Here is a 27,598-nt window from a genome sequence, read left to right as displayed (position 1 = left end):
GAAAGCCTTTTTTTTATTGGTCTTATGAAGTATTCTAATTTGTTGAGATAGAGAATTGGTGGGTTTTTGTATAATATGAGCCAAAATCATCACAGTTGTAATACATCTGCTATACATGTTAATCATTAATGATTCTCAATATCAGATTTTTTGACAACTCTCTAGTCACAAACACAATTTCATAATTAACTCTGAGAAGGTCACACCCATCTCTAGAGGCACATATATAATTGAATGCACATACAGTGAGTCACACACCTGCAGGTGAGCGTCTGATCAAACATCAGCAAAATGGGTGAAGAATATTTTGGATTCCCTTGGACTCGCAATGAGAACAGAAAAAACGTAACCGTACATATTAACAATCCAGCAGACATCTCAGTGATAGTTATATATTTTCTGGTGGTTCTGGCAGTGGGAATATGGGTAAGTGCTCAGTAACTTCCATCCACCTGTAAAAGATTTTTGTACCTTTGACAGACTTGTGAATTGTTTATGAAACCTTGCATCAACATATAAATGTAAAGTATATATAAATGGCTATATAAGATAAGTCTGAAGACAGAATGATGATGAAAACTGATTTAGCAGAAAGCTATAATAATATAATATTATATAATTTTATTAATTGTTCCAATCATGTTTTTTTTTATATATTTCTCCATATGTAATTAACTATTAATGATACTTCGATCTGTTTGAAACTAAAAATAGTCTTATTGAGGGTATTGACCTTTCTGGGATTTCTTGTTAACACCATAGTTTTCTACCTGTATTTGCCCATCTGAAATCCACATAATTTTAAGACCTCTTGATAAAATTCAAACATATTTAATCTAACAACAAACAAAGCCACTGAACACCAATCCATCAACCAAATGTGATGTGTTATCATGAAATATGTCTGATCCTGTAGCTATGATTTCATACATAAAGTTACAAACAATTTTGTATAGTTTTTAATGCATCTAGAACTGAATTGAATGGCTCTTTCTGTCCAAAGGCAATGGTACGGGCCAATCGAGCCACAGTAGGAGGATTTTTCCTTGCTGGCAGGAGTATGGTGTGGTGGCCGGTAAGTAAACTGACCAAAATGTTTTACTGTGCTTTTAACCTTAAAAACATTTAGTTTTGTACTCATAATGTGATGGACATCGACAAAATGACATTGCTCGATCATATACTACATCAATCAATCAGTGTGCCAAATGTGATATGCATTTGTATCTGTGCTGATTATGTATCTGTCGATAGCATGATGAGTGATTTCACATTATCACAGATATGGCATGATAATGACCCAAACTGCCCCTCAATTTCAGAACCTTGATATCATGTTAGGGTGAATGAAATCTTTTATGGGGCCATAATGCACTGATGCCAGATGCGACCCACAATTCATTACAGCTGAAAGTACTGATATGCTTTGCTCATGCAAGTTTTATGGAGCTGTCAAGCTTTGGTCCAAGCTAAAGTTATCACCTTATATCACATCTTAAAGGGTTTCATTTGTTATTATGAAGTTTATTGTTCCAGCTGTTATTGTTTGGGTTACACCTCAGGCTGTGTAGAAGCAGTGGTTTCTATAGCTTATGGTGATTTCCAGATATAGTCAATCAGTAGACAGAGTTAATACCCAGGTGAAAAAGAACTACTCCATATTAAAACTCACATGACATATTTATAGTACAACTGCACTCGCAAATTGCTAACTTGAAGTGCATTAAAAGTGTATTGAATTGCATTTTAATAGAAGTACTTTGGTTAGAAATATATGCTTAGTTAAGCTTTTCATAAATATGCTAAAATACAAATATTCTTTTTGTGACATTTTAGTGTATTTACAGGAAAAATATTTATTTTACTCTTATTTAAAGAATATTTTACATAAACTTTGTATAAAAACATAACATGATTTAGCTTTTAATGGATTTAAAGTATATGTATCTTATTTATGACCAAATTTAGACCTACTACAATATATTTTAGATATTTATGTAATGAACATTTGCTCAAGCCTGCTTTTCAAAAGCCTGCTTTTTCTAAAACATTTTAATATATTTTATAAAGTATTTTATTTCACTCACATATTTACAATACAGCTATAAAATATGCAAGTGCATTTTGTATTAGAATATAATTTTATCAACTGCCTTAGTAAAATTTGTACCTTTAAAGGAATTCTTAAAGGGGTAATATGATGCTGCTAAAAATGACATTATTTGGTATAATTAAATTTATTTGTGCGGTTTAAGGTTAAAAAACGCATTATTTTCCACATACTGTACATTATTGTTTCTCCTCTATGTCCCACCTTCTGAAACGAGGTGATTTTTACAAAGCTCACCGGTCTGAAAAGCTATGTGTGCTGTGATTGGCCAGCTATCCGGTGCATTGTGATTGGCTAGCTATCCGGTGCATTGTGATTGGCTGAATACCTCAAGCATGTGACGGAAATGTTAAACCCCTTACCATATTGTGATCCCCTGTCCGGCCGGAGTGATGAGTGATGATAATCATTAAACTCCATTATAAACGTTATATAAACATGACTTCTAGTTGTGTTTTCTTTTGGAAGGCCAAACAAAGTAGTTTCGCTTTCTCAATGAAACAGCGTCACACACCACGGCCTTGAGTGAGCGAAGGCCAGATGCCTAGTGTGAGCTGCAACCTAGATTAAGCGGAGGCCGGCTTGAGAACGGCGCGGCTGGCGGATTCTACAAAGGAGCTTGTGGCAACCACATGTGACAATTCCCGGACTGGACTCCGCTTCGTGAAAGCTAATCCGCCGATCCACAGTGCAAAGTTTATGTATTTCCTCAGCGACCAGCACGGATTAGCTCCAGGCATGACGAAGAGGATATCATCCTCTTTTGGAAGGCCAAACAAAGTAGTTTCACTTTCACAAACAAACACACAGCGTCTATGCAACATGGTGGTAGAGGCAACAGCAATACTGCAACTAGAACATCTCGGCTGCATTATGCAAATCTTCCCACATGGTGACGTAGAAATGGGGGGGCGTGTTAAAATCAGTCATTTTAGGGGGTTTGGATGAGTCTTAAATTTGATAAAGAATATTTCTTTGGATTTGAGACTTTAGTCTTTGAAACTTTACAGATGCACCAAGTGCTTGTAACACTCCAAAGAGAAAGGAAAAATCGCATCATATGACCCCTTTAAAGGGCTCATGTAGGCTGTTATGTAATACACAGGGCTGTCGCTAGGAATTCTGGGCCCTGTGCATTTAATTTGTTATGGGGCCGCATCAAAATCACTTTCATTGGTGGGGTTGGGGGGGGTGGGTGTTATTCGCTCATGGAATATTCAAAATGTACTTTCCTGTAATAAAGGTATAATTAGATTGTTCTACAGATTCTACAAGTAGTTCTGTCAAATAATATCACTAATTTTTATTTTAATGTATTAAAATTATTTTGGTCAAGAGTTTATATTTGCTGCTGTACCTTTTAAATGCACTCAATGAATTTGTTGTAATTTACATAACAAAGTACATTAAAAAATTGTAGATGTTAAAGTGTGTCATTTTTATTGGACATTTTTTGCACTTAATATATAATTTTGAATGCTGAAAAACATGCATTGGCTCTTGTAGTATACTGGTTATGCATTTCTAATGAACTGATATGCTGTTTAAAATGTTCCTGAACCCCCCCAGATCGGAGCCTCTCTCTTTGCAAGTAACATCGGAAGTGTGCATTTTGTGGGAATAGCAGGAACTGGAGCTGCTGCTGGGATTGCTATCGGAGGATTTGAGTGGAATGTATGTTTAAAAAAAATAACTAAACATAAAAATACATTTATAATATTTAATAATTTTGGTATGTGGCAAGATTTCATGTTTTAGCCTACTATATTTAACTATATCATTCAAAATGCAAAATAATATTCTTTAAGACATTCTTTTTTATATTACTATTTAGCATCATTTATTTATTTATATATTATATTTTTGAGTTTTCGTTTTAGTCATTAAGCATTCCAACAACTTAGTTTATTTCAGTTGCCAAAGGAAAAAATTATGTTTCTTAAGTTTACATTTGTCATCTTAAATTATATTTTATTCAAGTTTCAAGTAAAAAAAAAAAAAAAATTAGCAGCTTTAAATTTAGTTAGCGGTGACAGTAACACTGATGAGAACATGTCTAGAAAATATCAAACCGATTTTCTCTTTACATTTGTTTCCTCAGGCTCTTGTTGTTGTGCTTTTTCTGGGATGGCTCTTCGTGCCCATCTATATAAAAGCTGGGGTATGCTTACATTTCTTTCTCTTCAACAGCATTACAGAACAAACTTTTCAAATAGTGCTGACTTACACAACATGAATGTGCCGACCACTTTATTTTTGCGTTATAATTTTTATGACCCTTTATTCTCTTTATCTGCAGGTCATGACCATGCCAGAGTACCTGAAGAAACGCTTTGGTGGGCAGCGGATCCGTATCTACCTCTCCGTGCTCTCCTTGTTTCTCTATGTTTTCACCAAAATCTCTGTGAGTCCAAAATCTGTGTCAAGCCTTACAGAAAATATCGGTATCACATGGTAATTGTGTGGTGCTTTGAGAGGTAGCTGACATACAATACTTGGGATACTGTGACATACTATCACTAGTGTACCATGCTACACTCAATTGAAAGTGATTTTAAACAGCATTTTTATAAATCATTCATAATTATTATGAATGCAGACAACATGGACTATTTGTAATACAAGGTAGTTATTGCTGAAATAAAATTCATTTTGATATGCTGCTCTCTGTCCAGCCTTGTTTACATCAGATCTTCACTAAACACTGGTTATAGTCTGATAGTCAATTTGAAATGGCTGTGATGTCATACATTTGCACCACACCTCTATTTTTTTTTTTTTTTTTTTTTTTTTTACCTGTTTCGACCTCACTCGTCACTAACGCCTTCTCTCGAGACCTTATGTAAACAAAGTCATGCCCATGACCCCGGAGTCGGAACTCCTATACGTATAAAATTGGGTTTTACTTCCGGCTCATTCTCTTTACGTTTCTCGCCTTAAGAGACCTGGTACTGGTTAGAAATATCTAATTTATATTTCATCATTCAATTCTTCACCAGATGGTGCAGGTGCCTTGAGTCCCTGCAAATTGTTGTGTTTTTTCTCTGCTGAATTGCAGTTAGTAGAATTTACTATCACTGCATTATTGTTCATTAGGCTAGTTATATATACTAGCAATTCAATTGGGATTATTCTTATTTGTTTTTCAGAGTATTCATCAGTGGATATTGAATATATTTCATTACAAAATTAGTGGGTATTGTATATTTTCTCATATCCATATCACTGTTTGCAGTTGTTGGGATTGATAGGGCCTGCTAAGTAAGTTCACGTAGTGGTGCGAATCTTTGGATTCATGTATTTCACTGCTGTTCTCAGCCAGAGTGTTGTGTGTGGCTTATCTACTGCGCCAGGAGTATTATGGTTTCTCAGTGCAGCAGGTTTTGTCACTCAGCAATGGACCCTTGTGATGGGCATAGGGAATGTCCTTCATGCTTGGGGATTGCTCATTTGAAAGAAGATGTGGATAATCACTGCACTGCAACACTACAAACACACTACCTAGAAATTAACAAATTTGTCGCGCTAATAGAGCATGCAGCTCTGCACCTGAGCATGGAAGAGTGAGGGAATGTTCATCGGACAGGGATGGTCATAAGCGCCCATGCAAACACTCATTTGACCATCATGACTCATCACGCACAAATCAAGCCATGAGTTTGTGGCTAAGGCAACTAAACATCCAACGCCAGCTCCAACAATAGACATTTGTAACACTGATACTTATCTGCAGATCCTAGAAGTTATTCAAAGTTTATCACGGAGAATGGATCAGTTTGAAGCTCATCGGTCCTCCTGCTCATTTCTACCTCCCGGTAAGGAGGGCATTCCAACGAATGGGCAACAGTCCCGTCCTGGGGAAGATGCAAACAATTAGGGCTGTGCAAAAAATCTAATGCGATTTTCATGCACATCTTGTCAGTAAAGGCACTCCTATGATTAGTAGTATATCTCCAGCACATGCGTTCAGATCAGGATTGCCAGGTTTTCAAAACAAAACCTGCCCAATTACTTCTCAAAACTAGCCCAATCGCATTTCATTCCGGGTGATAAAATACTAATTTTTTGGCGGGGTTCCCTTGAATTTTGCATTTTAGGATAATGCATAAAATGCAATTTTGCATAAAATTTGCATTTTAGGGGCTAAACATCACGTTATTTGTATTGGAGTCGCTTCGACCCGCGGACATGGAAAAACAACCGCAGACTTGGCAACACTGGTTGGCCTTTACTACACAGAGCCGTAGTTCACTGACAATCTACACAAAATCGATTTCAAAATTGGAGGTGATTCTTTGTCAATTTTGAAAGCGATTTTGTGTAGCTTGTCGGTGGGCTATGGCTCTGTGTAGTAAATGCCGCTCCACCTGAACCAGTGTTGCCAAGTCCGCGGTTGTTTTTCATATCTGCTGGTTGAAGTGATTCCAATATCAATAACGTGATGTTTAGCCCTTACCAAGGCAACCCTGCCAAAATACGTGTATTTTAACCCCGAGACACAATTTTTTAGGGGGAATCTCCTGGAAACGCGATTGGGCTAGTTTTGGACTAATTTTGAGAAGCAAGTGGGCAGGATTTGTTTTGAAAACCTGGCAACCCTGATCTGAACGCACATGCTGGAGATGTACTTCTAATCACAGGAGTGCCTTTACTGACGAGATGCGCATGAAAATTGCATTTGATTTTTTGCACAGCCCTGCAAAGAATGCTGATGTGTTATCATTTCTGGCTCCCCACTCTCTCTTTGATGATACACAACAGTCAGGAGAAGGGAGCCAATGTGAGGGAACTCATTCAGACTCAGAAGTTGATGATGAATCAACACTGAAAGAGGAGTTTCCTTCAAATACCCTTATAACTAAGGCAATTAGTGCAGCCAAGATTGTTAGCCTGCAGTCTCCATTGCCTGATCCTGCTCCTGTTGGGGGTGTATGGGAATACATATCTCAGAATAGTTCTGCACCTTGTAATCCAGTGTCAGACGATTACACGTCTATGTTGAGAACAGCTAGGAAGGGCTAGGAAAAAAATGTCTCAAAAGCTACAATTTAATGCAGGCTGTAGATGGTTGGCCAATGCCTGTTATCCTACAGAAACTGGACTGGGCCACATTGTACCAGTAGAACGAGTGATAGCTGCATGGACTGCCTTAGGCCCCGTCCATGCTTCCAATAACCCTCGCTGTCCCAGGAAGGACTGTGCCAAAACTGACCATCTGGTTTCATGGTCCTTTAATGCTGCTGCATGTACAAATATGGCTGCCACAAACCTGACACCATAAGGTGTGAGCTAATGAATTTGCCAGTGATGCCTTGTCAGGTCTTTCATTCAGACTCTCAAGAAGTGCTGGATAGGGCAGAGCGCTCTATCACAATGTGGGAAACTGTTCAGCGAGCCTGTCATAAACCTCCCACAACCTCCGGGTAGAAGTATAAAGAATCCAAGGGGATACAACAACCTGCTTGCACTAGGCACATGTGTAGTAATCCAGCTGTTGTTCAAGGCCAGAGCTTTTGTTCCCAAGGGCAGAATCCTGCCACATATTCCCAAAGGAAATCTCAGCCCTGTGGGGGAAACCAACAGGGAAGTTCACGGAGGTATGCAGGCAGAGATGGACCTTCATAGGGATCAGGAGCCAGCTGTCGACAGTTCCTCCAAACTTTTGCGGGCTAGTTGGGAAAAAAATTGTCTCAGACCCATGGGTTTTATCCACCATAGCTCAAGTGTACAGACTGCAATTTTGGCGACACCATCCACCCTTTTCAAAAGTCCAAATGACTGTTGTCGAGGACTCACTACTGAAGTCCATATTGGTAGAAGAGATAGAAAAGGAGCAAAAAAGGAGCAATTTTAAAGGTGCCATTCAAAGCACAGCAGATTGGATTTTATTCAACATATTTCATAGTGCCAAAGAAGATGGTGGTCATCATTCCATTCTAGACCTCAGGGGACTCCAATACTTGAAAGATCTTCCATTAAAAAAATATATATTTTTGTAAGGCAGTCCACAAGTGCAGGAGAATGATTCACTTCTCTGGATCTAAAATGTATATATTTATCTATTTTCGTGTTCCAATTTGCCCAGTGCACAGGCCCTTCCTCCACTTTGCTTTTCAAGGCCAAGCCTTTCAGTTCAGGGTTCTACAATTTGGCCTGTCATTAGCACCAAGAATCTTCACTCGGTTGGTTGCAGCTGCCCTAGCTCCTCTTCAGTTACAAGTGATCAAGATCCTGCCATATCTGGACAATTGGCTAATTTGTGCTCCTGCCCAAGAACCGGTGATTCAGAACATGATTCAGTTCCTGGGGTTCCCTGTGAATTGGAAGAAGAGCAGTCTCAAGCCCAAACAGCAGGTGGATTTCCTAGGTCTACAGTTCAATTTCTTGACAATGGAGGCATGTCTTACTCCTCGGAGAATAGCATCACTGACAGGGTGGTGAGCCGTTTGGGAGGGCACGTCAGTGAGCTGCAAGTGGGAACCCCCTTGTTCATCAGAGCACATAAATGTGCTAGAACTGAGGGTTGTTCATCTTGCTCTGGAAGCCTATAACCGATTATTTGCTACAAACATATGCTGATAAGAACGGGCAGTACCTCTGTAGCTTACCACATAAATCACCAAGGAGGAATGAGATCGCTAAGATGCTTTCAGGTGGCAACAGATCTATTAACATGGGTATGTCCACATTTGTCCTCGCTAAGAGCAATCAAAATTCCAGGTACAGCGAACAGAGCAGCCGACATTCTTGCCAGGACAGGGCCTCTCCCAAGGGGAGTGCCAGCTCCACACAGAGGTGAAAGCCCAAATTTGGGCTCGATAAGGGACAGCCCAGGTAGATCTTTTTGCATCCCCGGAAACAGCCCATTGCCCAAGATGGTACTCTCTCAAAGTACAGGACGGCAGTTTGAGCCTGGATGCTCTGAGTGGCTGACAGACTTATTGTATACTTTCCCCCCCTTTCCCCTAATACGTCAAGTTCTTCGGAGGATCTGGGAAGGTTGCTACATGATTTTGCTAGTTGCTCCACATTGGCCAGCAAGAGCATGGTTTTCAGAGATGATTCAGCTGATTTGGGGTCACCCGTGTCAGCTACCATCACGGGCGGATCTCCTGTCACAAGAAGGTGGCCTAATTTGGCATCAGAACACAATGGCTCTGTGCTTGTGGCTGTGGCCCCTGGAGAGCCCACCCCTCAGCAGTTAGAGGAGACTCTAAACAATGCTAGAGCCCTATCTACTTGTGCTAACTATGACATTAAATGGAATTTTTTTTTTCAGAATGGTGTTTGGACACAAATGTTGATCCAATAACCTGTTCCATGCCTCTTGTTCTTTGTTTTTTGCACAGGCAAGGCAGAGCAGCTAGCACGATCAAGGTCTATGCCTCAGTATGCCAGTTTTTGAAAGGAGTTCATCATCTCCGTCCAAATCGCACTCTGCGGGCACCAAGTTGGGACTTGCTTCTGGTATTAGACTCTCCCACTAAGCCCCCGCATGAACCATTGGCTAACTTAAAGCTTTGTCTCTTAAGATAGCTTTCCTCCTGGCCATTTGCACTGCAAAAAGGGTAGGAGAATTATATGCTCTATCTGTTAACAATGACTGTCTCCATTGGAAACCAGAGGGCACAGGGGTGTCACTTTGGCCAAACCCTGTCTTTTTACCAGAAGTAATTAATCCCCAGTTCAATAATCAAATACTGGTGATTGCTCTGTTTCAACCTCCTTCACAGTCAAAACAGGAAGGCTTGCTTTCCCTTTGTCCAGTAAGGGCATTAAGTACCGTATTTTCCGCACTGTTAGGCGCACCGGATTATAAGACGCACCTTCAATGAATGGCCTATTTTAGAACTGTTTTCATATATGGGGCGCACCGGATTATGAGGCGCATAGAATAGAAGATACTGCAGTCAAACGTTTGACCGGGTTTGCGTTATGCATCCACTAGATGGAGCTTTGCTAAAGGGAATGTCAAAATTTTGACAGAGCACCTTGATTCATACATAGGGCACTCCGGATTATAAGGCGCACTGTCGTTTTGAAAATTAAAGGCTTTTAAGTGCGCCTTATAGTGCGGAAAATACGGTACTTATGTGAATGTTACTCAGTGTTTGAGAAAATCTCCTTGTTTTATTTTTTTTTACCTCTCAGGCGGACATTTATTCAGGAGCCATTTTCATCAACCAGGCTCTGGGACTAAACATTTACCTGGCTGTTGTTATTCTGCTGCTCATTACAGCTCTTTATACAGTAACAGGTCTGTTGACTGAAATACTCCACACTTTAAACTGATACATTGCACTGTTACATATTCTACATTAGTGGTTCACTCTCACTTTATAGATAAATTCATGCATACTTTCTTGTTAATTTTCAAAAATCATGTTTTTTATTATGTTATCATGGTTCTTGTTATTGTTTTATTATATAAGTTAGCTGTATTTTTTAGTTAATCAAAATAACCCAACTGCTATTTGATTGAGATTAATTGGAATGCACAATGAAAAAACATGATTTTTGAAAATTGTTAAAACGGAGTTGTTTTTGCAAATGAACTCCTCATATTTAATTTTTTTTTTTTTTTTTTTACTAATTAATGTTTGAAAAACATTTGTCAGCCAATCCAAAGTCATGTGGTGTGACCAACAAGTAAAATGTGCAGGAAAAAATACATGAAATGATAACATACAGGAACGCTGCAGAGCCTCATTACTGTGGGTAAAGGTCAAAGTCTCTTAAAATATCAGATAATTTTATATTTTATGACAAGGCAAGTTTAGTTCACGCTTGTGGAAAAATAAATATATGCCTCTTATATTTTATATATGCCTATATAAATGCCTAATATATGTCTCTTATATATCTTATATATGGTCTTAACTAGTGCTGTCAAATGATGAATCGCGATTAACCTTATCCAAAATAAAAGTTTTGGTTTACATAATACTTTGTATATTTATTATGTATATATAAATACACACACATGCATGTATATATTTTGAAACTATTTACATGTATTTACATGCATTTAAATACATAGAATTTATGTTATATATATATTTATATTGTTTATAAATATATTTAAAATATAAACATTACATATTTTCTTAAATCTTGACATTTATTTGTGTGTATTTATATATACATAATACATATACAGTGCACACATATATTATGTAAACAAAAACCTTTATTTGGAATGCAACTAATTATGGAAGTGTGAAAACAAGCTTAAATGCTAACTGTTTTTTAGACATTTAATTGGATGTTAACTGGAATGTCATGGATTTAAATGTATTTGTAATCAGTAATGATGAAGCTTCAACTTCATACATTTGAAAAATATTTTGAAAAAACATTAAAGTACGGAAAATTGTATTAATTTTTACTTGATGGTGACCCCACATTAAATTTGTTAAGACCATTAAACTGAAAAACATTCTTGACAATATTATAAACAATAAAAAAAAAATGAAAGCAACATGAACATGAAGAGTACATTTCTAAGAACTTAATTTATCCTTTTCAGGATATTTATGATTTTCATTGATAAACCTTCACTGTTTCTTCGACAGGTGGTCTAGCTGCAGTCATCTACACCGACACACTGCAGACCATCATCATGGTTATTGGATCATTCATCCTTACGGGCTTTGGTACGTCTGTTCATGTTTTCGAAATTTAAACACTTTGGACACTTCTCAGTGTTTACTTGATTCAACAATCAACTGTTTTCTTTCAGCATTCAGTGAGGTGGGAGGCTATGAGAACCTCAAAGAACGATACATGACTGCGATCCCGTCAGTGGTGGGTGTGAACATCAGTGAAGAGTGCTACACTCCTCGCGCAGACTCCTTCCACATCTTCAGAGACCCCCTCACTGGTGATCTGCCCTGGCCTGGAATGGTCTTTGGTCTTACTATCCAGGCCACCTGGTACTGGTGCGCTGACCAGGTACTGATACATTTACTATACACACCACACCACTACTATAATGATAACAACACAGAGGAACAATTTAGTCAATCAGAATTCACTTGACTTTAAAGTGTCAGACGACAAAGCTGCAGCATACCCTTATAGTAAATCGAACATCACAGTGCACTGGTGTGGATACTACTTATAGTTGCCTATGGTTATTGTTCTTGATATTTGCTCAGTAAAACTTTCTACCAAGCTGACAAAATGGGATGAGGAATGGTCTCGGAGGATTAAACCTCCACACACTTCTCAGGAATCTAATAATCAGATCATGTTTCCCACCGATCTGCCACCCACAGTGTCATGGTTCACTGCTATAGCGGCCATGCACAGCTTGAGAGTAGATGCATATAGGTGCCTGACCAGGCCCTCTTGGAGGAAGGATAACATTGTCCCAATGCCACATCTCTGCAGGCAAGGGCGTAACTTTGGGTCTACCATTGGGGGGGTTAAACTCGCGGCATATTTATTTATTTATTAATTTATTGTATTATTTTCTTGTGTAAAAGGTAACATGCTAATTTGCATAATTTAATTATGCAATCCCCCCCAAAACGGGTGACTGTATTGGAGCAAACAGCAGTTACAATTCAGTGACATTGGTTCTACACAGTCCCTGGCACCCTCTGGCTTTACCTCATAGGACACTGGCAAACGAACATCTAGCCAGCCAACTCCAGTCAACAAAACAAATCATCAGCTAACTCAGTGTTTCTCAAACTTTTCTGCCATTCCCCACTTCAGAGGTAGGAAAGGGTTCCGAGCCCCACCTGTCCCCAATCACCCCAACAAAATGTTAATAAACTAGGCTTTAAGTTTAACTGTTAAAATGTATTTTATTAACATCACATTTTAAAAACTTAACATCAAATAACAGCATTAAAAATTTTCAAATAAAGAAAATGAAAGTGCAATTATATTATCACTTTGCATGAAATAAGACTCAAAATTAGATTAAAAAATAATAATAATTGTGTTTGCATTTAGCCTCTGATAACATCAATACAAGTGTGGACTAACATTAACCTAGTTGTGCTTTGATTCATTTTGACACTTTGCAAAATCCATGCAAAAAGAACAACAAAAAAACAAAAAAACTAAACAAAAATAAAAATAATCTCAAATTGAACCAGAGGTGGTAAATTCCTAATAATGTACGTATTTTTTTAGGTATTTTAATAAGATAGATACCTAAAATACGTTGCGCATACAGCTCAAGTAATGCGATCGTTATAAAGGTGTTTGAACAACAAAAAACATCCACTTGCACATATTTGACAATCGGAATATCAGATATATCCTGCTATAGCTAACACATTTGTGAAATTTTGAATAAAAAAGGAAATAAAAGCAGATCATCAGTCATTCAGCACTATTGTGGCTACGGTGTGACAAGCAATGAATGGCGCGTCTCCATGGGAACCATAAAGCGATACTACGATCAATAACGGTAGCCTTGAAATACTTTTAAACTTACGTGTGAAGAGGTTAAGTAACGTCAAGGCTTACATTTAAATGTGTCTTTGTTTTGAGTGTATGGTCAATAAATAAAGGAATTAAAAAGATGGGCACAAAACCTGTTTGTCATGTTTCTATTCCCCACACTTTGAGAAACGCTGAGCTAACTTAACAGCTAACTTAAGGGTACCTCCGTTTGGTCAGGATTTTTCGTTTTTCTTTTTTTTTTTCTTTTTTCTTTTTTTTTGGCTGGTGTCGACAAACAATGAAAAATCGTTGTCTGGCTGCCTTTCAGTGTCCTTTTCATCTTTCCGTCAGCTTTCTCCAACCATTCATCCCATCGACTGTGCAAAATAGTGAACAAACTTGGTACTGAAAGCGGGTTGGGTAATACCAGAGACTTTGGTAATACCAAATCGGTGCGGGGGGTACATTACAGATTATTTAAAATATGATACTATCTTTCTTGCTTGCAAATGAAATTAATAAAGAAAATGAACAAAAGTATTCATTCTGAATATTTCATATCTATTTTAATCTGAATGATGTGATGATATTGGGGGGGTTATATTAGCTGGATCTGATTTTTTGGGGGGTCATGACCCCCGTAACCCCCGTGCAAATTACGCGCATGTCTGCAGGTAACCACTTTCATCAGCTTACTGTGCACTTCCAGAAAGAAAGAAACTGGGGTGGAAACAGTCAACAGTGTGCCGCGCTCATTCTCCTAGAACAAATCATCCAATCAAGAGTGCTCAGGACAGGGTGGAGAAGCCTGATGGAGAAGGTTCCACTCAGGCCTCTGCCATCTCAGCGTCAGGCTCAGACTTCTCCAACCACACATGCTCTCCAGTAGAGTTTCAGGTTAAGTTTGAGAACCTGTCTCAGTAAGCAGAATGATGTTGAGATTTCTATAGCAGCACCCAGAAGTAGAATGGACAGGACAGGAAGCAGCTAAAAACAAGCTGTGAGTCTGATGTGTCGATTGCGATGTCCTCACATGAAGAACAGAAACCATCTACAGAAGCTGCATTAGCTTGGGCACAGCCCAAACACTGAGCACAGCAATCGTGCCTGTCAGAGGGTGAGATGTACAAACTGCAGCCAGAAGGACATGTTCGGAAAGGCATGGTGTGTAATACACAATCCCCTCTTTCTAGAGAAATTGCTCTATTAGAGGAATTTTTCTCTCAAAGTTTGCTGTTGAAGCACCCAGGAGCACTTTGACTACACTTGTCTGTGTAAACTAGCTAATAACTAGACTTACCAACTGTGAGCACTGGGTTATTCACACAAACTCTCCATCTTGTTTTAGGTGATTGTGCAGCGCTGTCTGTCTGCCAAGAACCTGTCTCATGTGAAAGCAGGATGCATCCTGTGTGGTTACCTCAAACTTCTGCCCATGTTCCTCATGGTTTTCCCTGGCATGATCAGCAGAGTGCTGTACACAGGTGAGGAAAAACTGGCACCATCCTTGGTAAGAAGGGTGATAAAATGATGAAATATTTTTTACTTGTGAACAAATATGTTGACTGAATTTTAACTGATTGATCTGATTGATATACAGTGATCATAGTTTCAGAGAACTGGAGTTTTGCATAAAGTCTGGTCCCCTTATTTCTCAAAGAATGTGCTAGCCACTTATATTAGCTAACAACTGCCTACTTAGACAGATAGAGTGTCCGATTTACACTCTAAGCAACCATCTGCAGATTGATTTGTTTGAAGCATTGTTGTTGTTTTTTTAACTAAGACTGAAACTTTTTTGTGTGTGTGTGTGTGTGTGTGTGTAAATTATACTAAATCTGAAATAATATAAAATTAAATACAATAAAAAAATTTAATTAAATCTTAAATTAATACAATTAAATAAAAACTTACACTTAAAAAATTTGAACTAAGTTTCAGTTTTTTCAAAAAATATTTTAACCATGACAAAAAAAATGAACATTTGTTGTCATTTTGTTGCTTATGTTTCATCCTCTCTAGCCAGTAGAACCTGCCCTGGATGCAGTTAAGAGCAAAGAAATATGTAATGAGTATTTCATAAATGTTTTTAAGCACGAAAAATTATTAAGATCATAAAAATAATGAAGTCAACGGTTTTCATAAAGCAAGCTGGTAGACACATCAGTAGTGTGAGAGGGTGCTTATAGCATCTGTAAAGAGACACTTTAAGAAGTTAAAAATTTTATTGAACATTTATATACATTAAAAAACAAGCTTTATATCAATTGTATTATTTTTAATGAAATACAAAGCAGAGACTGCATTTTCTGTATTTCATTTCTGGGTTAAAAAATGAAAAATTAATGGACACAAAAGTACACCGACCAAGTTAAAATACTATGTTACCAAAAAATACTAAATAGAAATAAAAACAAAATAAATAAAAATGGCAGAAGCACACAACAAAAACACAAAGGGCCCTATTTTCGATCTAAATGCAAAGTGTAAAGCACACGGCGCAGGTGCACCCAGGGCGTGTCCAAATCCACTTCTGCTATTTTAACAAAGGAAAAACGGTTGGCGCACATGGTCTAAACGGGTTGTCCCTATTCTCTTAATGAGTAATGGGTGTTTTTTGGGCGTAGCGTGCAATAAACAAATCAGAGTCTCTTCTTCCATTCCCTTTAAAAGCCAGCTGCGTTCGTGCCATGACGGATTTGCTATTTACATGGCGGAATTGGCAAGTGCAAAGACGGAATGAAAGAAGGTGAAACAGAGCTGCTTCGTGTGCGAGCAAATAGCCTAATTCTGTGATGACTATCCATTATGACATGTAGCCATTTATATATACAGTCGTGGCCAAAAGTTTTGAGAATTACATAAATATTGGAAATTGGAAAAGTTGCTGCTTAAGTTTTTATAATAGCAATTTGCATATACTCCAGAATGTTATGAAGAGTGATCAGATGAATTGCATAGTCCTTCTTTGCCATGAAAATTAACTTAATCCCAAAAAAACCCTTTCCACTGCATTTCATTGCTGTCATTAAAGGACCTGCTGAGATCATTTCAGTGATCGTCTTGTTAACTCAGGTGAGAATGTTGACGAGCACAAGGCTGGAGATCATTATGTCAGGCTGATTGGGTTAGAATGGCAGACTTGACATGTTAAAAGGAGGGTGATGCTTGAAATCATTGTTCTTCCATTGTTAACCATGGTGACCTGCAAAGAAACGCGTGCAGCCATCATTGTGTTGCATAAAAATGGCTGAACAGGCAAGGATATTGTGGCTACTAAGATTGCACCTAAATCAACAATTTATAAGATCATCAAAAACTTCAAGGAAAGAGGTTCAATTCTTGTAAAGAAGGCTTCAGGGCGTCCAAGAAAGTCCAGCAAGCGCCAGGATGGTCTCCTAAAGAGGATTCAGCTGCGGGATCGGAGTGCCACCAGTGCAGAGCTTGCTCAGGAATGGCAGCAGGCAGGTGTGAGCGCATCTGCACGCACAGTGAGGCCAAGACTTCTGGAACATGGCCTGGTGTCAAGAAGGGCAGCAAAGAAGCCACTTCTCTCCAAAAAAAACATCAGGGACAGATTGATCTTCTGCAGAAAGTATAGTGAATGGACTGCTGAGGACTGGGGCAAAGTCATATTCTCCGATGAAGCCCCTTTCAGATTGTTTGGGGCATCTGGAAAAAGGCTTGTCCGGAGAAGAAAAGGTGAGCGCTACCATCAGTCCTGTGTCATGCCAACAGTAAAGCATCCTGAAACCATTCATGTGTGGGGTTGCTTCTCATCCAAGGGAGTGGGCTCACTCACAATTCTGCCCAAAAACACAGCCATGAATAAACAATGGAACCAAAACACCCTCCAACAGCAACTTCTTCCAACAATCCAACAACAGTTTGGTGAAGAACAATGCATTTTCCAGCACGATGGAGCACCATGCCATAAGGCAAAAGTGATAACTAAGTGGCTCGGGGACCAGAATGTTGAAATTTTGGGTCCATGGCATGGAAACTCCCCAGATCTTAATCCCAATGAGAACTTGTGGTCAATCCTCAAGAGGCGGGTGGACAAACAAAAACCACTAATTCTGACAAACTCCAAGAAGTGATTATGAAAGAATGGGTTGCTATCAGTCAGGATTTGGCCCAGAAGTTGATTGAGAGCATGCCCAGTCGAATTGCAGAGGTCCTGAAAAAGAAGGGCCAACACTGCAAATACTGACTCTTTGCATAAATGTCATGTAATTGTCGATAAAAGCCTTTGAAACGTATGAAGTGCTTGTAATTATATTTCAGTACATCACAGAAACAACTGAAACAAAGATCTAAAAGCAGTTTAGCAGCAAACTTTTTGAAAACTAATATTTATGTAATTCTCAAAAGTTTTGGCCACGATATATATATATATATATATATATATATATATATATATATATATATATATATATATTTAGCCTACAAAAAAATCTTATGCATTGCAATCCTTCAATTTTAATATTTGGCACATTTGTGTGCTGCTGTGCATCCCTGTGTTTAATAAGCAGCGTGTACGCTCTTTAACCTTTAATCACTCTTTGGGGTCAAAATGACCCCAAAGACCTTAAGTGTTGTCCTTTTTAGGAGTGATTAAAGGTTAAATAACAAAGAAAAAACATTGCGCCAGACTTTAGACCAGGTTTGAGTTGGTCTATGGCGCTGTCTATTTTCTGCTCCTTAAAATAGCAATGCGCCTGAACACACCTCTTTTTTAGACCGGCACGCCCATGGGCGCAAAAATAAGCGCGAATCCATTTGCTAATTAAACAACGTGGCGCCGGATCGAAACTAGCAAATACACTTGCGCTGCATCCTTGCGTCGCATTGCACCGTGTGTATTATATAGCCCTAAAAGTTCAACTAAAATGAAAATGAAATATAAAAATAAAAAATAATTCAAAATGTTAACAAAATTACAGATAGTATACTAAAATAACACTGATTCCCATCTTGTTTTTTTTATATTATAAATGTAATTAATTTATATTAATAAAAATGCTAATAATGCTGAAATGCTGTTTTAGTATACAAATAATAGTAAAAAAAAAACACTGGTTTTGTATGATATTTCGGCGAGGGCAAATCTAAAATTCATGATTGCATAACAATTACAGTGGAATATACTGTAGATATGGTAGACTAACCGGTATGATAAGTCATTCTGACAAATTCCAAAAGTGATGTGCAGCAATTTTGTGACATTTTTGTATGCAATATGCATCAGAAGGTCAGTGAGGGGTCAAAGACGATTAGTGAAATTCATGTTTGTGTTGGTTTGTGTCAGATGAGATCGCATGTGTGGATCCAAAAGAGTGTGACTACTACTGTGGCACCAGTGTGGGCTGCAGTAACATTGCTTATCCAAAACTAGTGTTGGATCTGATGCCAAACGGTAAAGAATAATCTGATATTTTTATTTCTGTCTTTTACATCTCTAGTAGACTGATCTGTTTGGTGATATGGCTCTAAACTGCTGTGTGTGTTTATGAAGGTCTCAGAGGGTTGATGTTGTCCGTCATGCTGGCCTCTCTGATGAGTTCACTCACTTCAATCTTTAACAGTGCCAGCACACTCTTCACTATGGACATTTACACCAAGATTCGCTCCAAAGCCAAGGAAAAGGAACTCATGATTGCAGGGAGGTGTGTTCGTGTCTGTTTGTGTTGGGTATTGATTTTATGATCTTATGAGCATACACTGAGGTGAATATGCTCTGACAGGCTTATGTTCATGTGTGTAGGGTGTTCATGCTGTTTCTGATCGGCGTAAGTATCGCGTGGATCCCCATCGTTCAGTCAGCTCAGAGCGGGCAGCTCTTTGAATACACTCAGTCCATCACTAGTTATCTGGCTCCACCTATTGCAGCTGTTTTCATCCTCGCCATTTTTTGGAAGCGAGTCAATGAAGCTGTAAGTTTAATCACATTTCACTGTAGAAATGTTGTTTACATTTTGCTATTTTAAGTTCAAAATCTAAATTTGACTGTAGATCATTGGCTTGACAATGTGCTGAATCATGCTAACATATGGTAAACTATGGTAAAAGCATCTGTGCCTGACCTCTGCAGAAGCATCCAAAGTCTGGCTTGACAGACAGGAACTTGTGCCCAACGGCAGGTAAGGGCTGGACAACCCAGGCTTATATGGAGAGGCCCAGTTTTTCAGCTGCAGTAATGTCCTGCAAGGAAACCCCTTTAAACAGAGCCCACAATGCCACTATTCCACTAGTGGAGTGAGCTCTGAGGCCACCTGGAGGCCGCACTCCCTTAAATTAATTTGGCAAAGAGATGGCTTCCTTGAGCCAGTGAGAGAGGCGTTGCTTAGAAATAAGATTCCCCATGTTCATGGCTTGTCTTGTCAATGTAAACCCACAGGGCATGAACAAGACAAAAAAAAAACATTTAGCCTATGATTCTCCGCAGAGGAGATTAGAGGAGGGTGAACAGTGGAAAGCTCAAGCACCTCACAAGTGGACACATTCAGATCGTCAGCCAGTTGTTGATTCTCCACAGACTGTGGGGGTGATATCTTGTACAAGGTGATGTTCTTGAGACCAGTCCATACTGACGCCACATTGCTGGCTGAAAACTGTTTTCTCAGCTTTTCAGAGTAGTTTAGCCACTCTGATCTCCATGGTTAGTCTGTTACTGGCCTGGCTATACAAGATTTTATCCCCACTTCTGTAAGCATCCTCTTTGGCATGACGAAGCTGTTTGAGTTTCCCAGTAAACCATGGTTTATCGTTATTGAATGATAAGAATGTCCTGGTGGGAATGCACATATCCTCACAGAAACTGATATATGAAGTTACAGTCTTTGTGAAATCATCCAGACAGGTGGCAGCAGCCAAAAAACACTCCAATCAGTGAGGTCGAAACAGGCTTGTAAATCCCACTTTGCTTCATTAGTCCATCTTTTAACAGTCCTTAAAACAGGTTTAGCTGATTTCAGTTTCTGCCTGTATGTCGGTATAAGATGAACCAGTCAGTCATAAATATCCATCTCCTGGTCGCTGGCACTCTGCGGAGCTGGCCACTCAATGTTGATGCGAGTGGACACTCGTTCAAACATCTCCAGGAGGATGGCCTCCACATCCTCTGAGATGTTGAGAAGGCCCGTGTCATCATCGTTGCCAGAATTGTCTGGTTTGTCTGCCAGTGGGAGGTTGGCACATGCAGGGGTTTTATATGCTTGGTTAGGGGCAGCTCCTTACCTGCCATTGGGCATGCACAGTTGGTACAATTGGATGTTTCTGCAGAGGTTAGCACAAATTCCTTTCCTATAGGTGGATCTTGAATACGAGATGATGAAAGAGAACATACTAGCAACATTTTAATGACTTCTTTGCGTAAAATCGACCTTCAAATGTCCAGGCCTGGCTTTGTCAAGCCAGCATTAAGTTTGTCATCAGAATTACTCATCTAGTTTTCTATCTTTTGACAAGTTGTTGATGTTTCCTCACAGGGTGCTTTCTATGGGTTGTGTATCGGTCTGCTAGTGGGTCTGGCACGTATGATAACTGAGTTTGCCTATGGCACAGGCAGCTGTGTGAGCCCCAGTAACTGTCCTACGATCATCTGTGGTGTGCACTACCTCTATTTTGCCCTCATTCTCTTCGGCCTGTCCTGTACAGTGATAGTGACCATCTCCCTCATGACTAAACCCATTGAGGAAAAACATGTAAGCCCTTACAACTAAACTATGAACTTATTAATACTTAGGATTTATTGTTTTTAAAAGAAGTCTCTTATGCTCAAGACTGCATTTGATCAAAAGTAAAAATAGCAATACTGTGAAATATTACAGTTTAACCTAACTATTGTATCTGAATATATTTTATAAAGTAATTATTCTTTTGAAGCTAAGTTGAAGTTTCAACAGTCATTACTCCAGTCTTCAGTGTCACCTGACCCTTCAGAAATCATTCTAATATGCTGATTTGATGCTCAGTTATTAGGGGCCAAGCATGCATGTATCCATTGGCGTTCTTCTTTTCTTCTTCCACTCTGAGAGTCTATGGCAGCCCATAAAACAGCTTCTGGTAAAGTTATAAATTTGACACACAGAGAGAGGACAACCCTGTTGGTACTCAAAATGTTTTGTGGCAGCGCAACCTTGTGGTCAACTTTTTATTCATTTTGCCTATTATCATGAGGCCGGGCATATATATATATATATATATATATATATATATATATATATATATATATATATATATATATATATATATATATATATATATATATATATATATATAAATGCATGTTTGTGTATTTATATATAAAAATACATATATACAGTACACATATATTATGTAAAGAAAAACTTTTATTTTGGATTAAATTATTCTCAATCAATCAGCAATCAGTTTGAAAGAATTAATTAATATGAAGCCATTAGCCGTTAATGATGAAAAACAAAAAACAAAAATGCTATTAGCTTCTAAATGGTTTTGCCTCTTGTCATGTGACAGGTCTTGTTAGATTGCTTGGATTATTCAGAGAAAATTGATACCAATTATGCCAATCAGCTAAACCAGGGGTTTTCAAACTGTGGGTCGCGACCCACTCGTGGGTCACGGAATGGAACAAGGTGGGTCGCACAAAGTCACTTGGCTGCAGCTAATTTTGCGTTTCAATGACACACAGACACTAACACAGTTCAGTCTAGGGCTGCACGAATGTGACGAGTGGGGCGGGGCCTAGTGCCATGGGAACAGAGCTAGGCCGGTGGAGTGATTGGGAAATGAGCAACACTCACCGGTCTCAAGAACCACGGAGGAGATCGGAAAGATACAAAAGAGGAGCGATGACAGTGAAGGACGAGAGAGGACCAGGCCTGGGTTTTATTTTGTGTTTGTTTTTTATTTGTGCACGGCAGTCATCCGAGAGGGGCTGTCGCGCTGTTTTGTGTTTATTTGGTTATTAAAACTTTGTTTGATTGTCCGCCGGTTCCCACCTCTTTCCACGAAGGAGTCATCGAGGCGGTGGGCTGGAGTGAGTTCGCCCCCCCCCCCCCCCCCCCCCCCCCCCGGCAACTCACTCCAGCCCACCACATCGAGCACCCTCGGCGGCAGACTCCTTCGCCCTGCTCGATGGCACTGCGGATTCACCCCAGCGGCGAAGGATCTTCGGCAGCGCGCCCCTCCTTCCTCCCTGGCTTCGGCACCAGTGTAAAACATTAAAATCTTCACAATCACAGGAAGAAGGAGGCGGGAACTGGGAACCCACTCATCACAACGATATAGCCCACCAACATTAATAATGAACTGCAATATCCTTAGTGTGATTTTCAAATTGCAATTAAGTCCGTGTGCGTTGCGTGTTTTGAAGGTCTCAGAGCAATGTCATTAAAAGGTTCAATCGGTCTTTTTTTACCTATTTCACAATTATTTTAATCTCCAAACTGTTTTAGATAGTTCTGCTTTGCTTCTTATGCTTTTCTAAAAAAGTGTTGGATTGTGCTCCGTTCTCGCCGACACACACGGAAGGATCATGAATGCAACAAAACACAGCAGCGCAGATCACACTTCACTGGAGTGAGCCTGCTTCACGTTTTTATGGACACTACATATTTTAACGCCAGTAAACAAAAATTAAAACTTGTAAATTTGTAGTGAAATTTTCAGTTGTACTCTAAAATAAAATGGTTATTTTTCTTAAATACTTAATTTCTGTCATAAAAATTTTAAGTAAGATTAGGTTTAAAGTAATTTCACTCGTTGTTTTTTTTTTTTTTTTTATATTTTGGTGGGTCGTGAAATATATTACACTTGTCTAGGTGGGTCGTGGAATGGAAAAGTTTGGGAACCACTGAGCTAAACTACCTGTCCACCATTTTGATTTATGCTGAAAACATACTTTTTCTAAATTCCGCTAGTGCGTTATAGCAGTTTTCACTGAATTTGATCAAAAATCATCTTGAGACTGTGCTGGCCAAAAATTATGGATTTCTTAAATGGTTTTAGTTTACCGTATTAAGAAATTTGTTGGCATAGTGTCAAATTGCATTAGAGGCTTTACCGCAGCAAAACTTTGTTTGTCATTGTTACCTCACACTGACCACACCACATCAATTTGGTAACAAAATTGTCATAGTTATTGGTAATGTCTCTTTAGCCAGTCTGAGTATGTTTGAGTAAAATCACCTGAAAATGTCTTTAATCACTAACTGTTGCATTTGGTCTGATCCCCCAGCCATACTTAGCTGCTCATTATGCTCCTCTTTTGTACTTGGATTCTTATTTACTGCTTTCTGCTATATTGATCAATTATTAACAATAATCAGTTATTAATAATAATTCTTATTTTCAGTGTTGAAATCCGTTTTTGATATTTTTGTGGAAACCGTGAGTTTCAAAACCATTTTTTATTCTTTGTTGAATAGAAAGTTCACTGAACAATATCTGTTGAAATAGAAGTTTTTGTAACATAATAAATGTCTTTACATTTACTTTTATACAAATGAATGCATCCTTGCTGAATAAACGTTAATTTCTTTATGAAAGTCTACTGAATGGCAGTGTATCACAGTTCCCACAAAAAAATTAAGCAAATGTTTTCAACATCAATCATAGTAAATGTTTCTTGATCAGAAAATCAGCATATTAGAATGATTTCTGAAGGATATTGTGACACTGAAGACTGGATTAAAATGAATGAAAACTCAGCTTTGCATCACGGGAATAAATTAAACTTTAAATAATATTAAAATAATCGAAAACTTATAAAGCTTTATACACTACAAAAATAGCTGTATTTTACAACCTCACTATTTTGTTAATAAGGTAATAAGAAAGATATATCGATTCATCAGCATAACTTTATTGGAAAACAGATTTAGACAGAAAAGCAATTTCGGTTACACGTAATTTTAAGGTGTTTATTTTAAGGACAATTTATTTTAAGTGTAATTATACATTTAAGTACCTAGTAATATTAATTAACTACATGTAGTTACTATATTGTTAGGGTTAGGATTAGGTTTTTGTTTAGGGTTACTTGTATGTAGCTATACATAATTAATTGTTAAAATAAGATTTTACCACAATTTCATTCTGTTTCACAGCTGCACCGGCTCTGCTGGAGTTTGAGGAACAGCACTGAGGAGAGGATTGATCTGGAAGAAGCTGACTGGACTGAAGATCAGGATTCAGACTCTATGCAAACAGAAGGTACATCTGCATGATCCCCCAAATATGTACCATAAGATAGCACTTGCTATTTTTGTGTGTGATATGCATCACATAGCTCAGTGAATGGACTGTGAGTGTGCCGTCTGATGCTGAGATTGTTGTTCTAGGAAAAACAAATGATGTTGATTCAGGCACATTTTAAAAACATACATACTTTTAGAAACCATCAACAACTGTTTCCATTTGTCTTTCGACTCCGCAGAGGTGCGCAGGGATCCAAGCTGTTGGAAGAAGGCCTATAACTGGTTCTGCGGATTTGATCAAGGCAATGCACCTAAACTGACTAAAGAACAGGAGGCAGAGTTAAATCTGAAGCTCACGGACACCACTGAGAAACCTCTATGGAGAAACGTGGTCAACGCTAACGCTCTTATCCTCCTCACCGTCTGCGTCTTCTTCCATGGTTTCTTTGGCTAAAGATCACATCAGTATCAGCTAAGTCTGTTAAGGATATTAGAACTGTATTCTGTGGACAGAAATTGTATCTTATCAGTAACGAACTAAACATCGGTAACTTAAAATAATTAATCTGATTGTAAGAAGTTACAAAAGTTTATCTTGGAACAATCAATACTTCCTTACAATATCTTACTACTTGCAAAGTTTTGATTTTATTGTAAGTAATATTTATGTATATATATATATATATATATATATATATATATATATATATATATATATATATATATTTAAATGACAAGTATATACAAATATATTTTATGTAATAACATTAATATTTTTTTTTCCCATGGTTTATATCATGTACTCTATAATGTAATATGTTTATTTTCCTTATTGTAAAAAAGATAAGGAATTGTAGTTTTTATGTGTTTGTGTTTGTTGTATATTTATACACACACACACACACACACACAGTATTGACTGAAAGTTTGTGAACCCTTTACAGTTTTCTATATGTCTGCATAAATATGACACGAAACATCAGATTTCCTGAGATTTTTCAGAAGTCCTGAAAATAAACTGAGAAAGCCCAATCAAACAAATGAGGCAAAAAAATGTCTTTGTCATTTCTTTATGAACGATCCAGTGTTAGATATCTGTGCATTGCAAAAGTACATGACTCTCTAAATGATATTTGACTATTGGATAGTTTTGTTTTTGTTTTGTTGTTTAAAAATATAACAAAACAAGGAATGTAACATGTTTCTGTGTTTTACAGTGTTTCTGTTTCTTACAGTTAAAACAAACACTGGCTATCTGTAGCGCCAGTATTTAGCTTAACTGTTGTTCTTTGCTAAGCCACTGGGCTACACTGTTGGTTCCATTTAAGGCTCTGGTAAACAGGATTTGGTAATCCTGAAATTTGGTATTTCGATCACAGTGATCCAATCCAATGTTCCTTTAAAAAACTGGCATAAAAGTAAGATTGATCAGGTGATCCTGGATAGCAAAATATAAGCTTTCCAAATCTGGAACAATTTGATCCAGATTACATTTTTTGAAAAAATCTGGGCCCTGGAGCTCACAGGATAATGTTCTTGTGAAAAGTCAGAGCAAATTCTCAAATAAACATTATCCTTATTAACAAACTGTGTATTTGAAGTCCAAACAATTAGATTCTCCCCTAAGAAATAATAATTTATACAATGTTAGTTTAGTTATAAAAAAGCAAATAGTTTTGGCTGAGGGCAAAGTCTCATAACATTATATTTTATATAACTTCATTGCATATTAGAGTCCTGCCTTTGTGCTGCCCATGACACTCGCTGTGAGAAATGCTGCAAGCAGAGTATTACAAACTGTGAAATGGTTGGAGTTCTGTTATCACTAGAATTTTACATAGCTGGAAAATGCTCTCAGCCAATCAGATTTGAGGACCAGAAAGAACGAAAAATAATTTAACAAGCAAATGTTACAAGGCAAAAAATTATTTGAAACTTTTAGTGAGTCTTGTGAGTCCAGTGCTGTTTCAGTTTTGCTTTAAATAAATAGATTTTACCTTGAAATTTGAGTATTGTTTATAATGAATGCCACAGTAGCCTAATCTGTGTTTTATTTTATAATTCATATATAATTTTATAGCTACTTATTTTTCATTCATGTTCTGTAATAGTGTTAAATTTAAAGGATATGTTGTGGAGTGTATAGTCTATAGTGTTCATAATGTTTGTATGTTTAGTTATATTTACTGGTATTTAAAATACATACAAATGAATGCATTTTTTTTAATTGCAAGGTTAACAGGTGTTTTTGGAGTAAGATCAATTTCTCTTTAATGAGTTTATGTCCTCTATTTGGCCGGGTTACATTTCTCCATGTCGTAAACTGGCAAGGTTGCTAAAAAGGGGTGTTTTAGGAGTGATTTGTGCACTCGGATCTGCGCTCGTTTCCATGATTGAATGACAAATGAGGCCCATTCTTTAAACACTTTTAGGTTTGGTCTGATTTCTATTGAACATTGCATACATTCTTAGAATCATCTAAACCTACTTTCATTAAGTTTTGGATTTTCATTTAGGATTTATAGGTGTGCAGGGCCTAAAATTAACTTTTCGCCACACCTGCAGGTGACATGATAAAATTTCTGGCCAAAATGTTTTTTTGTTTTTTTACCGGCCATGAAAATCTTTTTTAAAAAAACAGGCAGTTATTACTACTACAATAACTAAACATACAGTATTTACATTATTTTATTTATTTGTCCCGCTGGTGGATTTTCCCTAAATTTTCCCAATTAATTATAGCCATTTTAACATTACAGTATAATTGAAGGCCATTATTTTTAACATTTAATAGGCTCTGAAATATATTACAACTTTTAATTTAAGGCATTTTAAAACAATCTTCACATATTATAGATGCATAAACTATACATATTAATCTTTATTCAAGCTTTAAAAA

General features: G+C 37.8%; 1 protein-coding gene across 1 annotated transcript; it reads left to right on the top strand.

Moving 5' to 3' along the window:
* The first annotated feature begins 246 nt into the window (after positions 1-246).
* On the top strand, positions 247-25,233 carry LOC132127513 (sodium/glucose cotransporter 1-like). The gene is made up of 15 exons (XM_059539417.1): positions 247-426; positions 1,004-1,075; positions 3,680-3,784; positions 4,212-4,271; positions 4,410-4,514; positions 10,262-10,367; positions 11,686-11,766; positions 11,853-12,064; positions 14,865-15,000; positions 18,828-18,935; positions 19,035-19,185; positions 19,284-19,452; positions 21,007-21,222; positions 24,610-24,715; positions 24,939-25,233. Exons 1-15 carry the CDS (start codon positions 292-294, stop codon positions 25,151-25,153), a joined length of 1,977 nt encoding a protein of 658 aa, XP_059395400.1. The 5' UTR covers positions 247-291; the 3' UTR covers positions 25,154-25,233.
* Positions 25,234-27,598: the final 2,365 nt, after the last annotated feature.

This window comes from Carassius carassius, chromosome 45 (genome assembly GCF_963082965.1).
Source record: "Carassius carassius chromosome 45, fCarCar2.1, whole genome shotgun sequence".
Lineage (NCBI taxonomy): Eukaryota > Metazoa > Chordata > Actinopteri > Cypriniformes > Cyprinidae > Carassius > Carassius carassius.
Note: the sequence above shows the minus strand (reverse complement) of the source record. Positions and strands in the feature narration are given on the sequence as shown.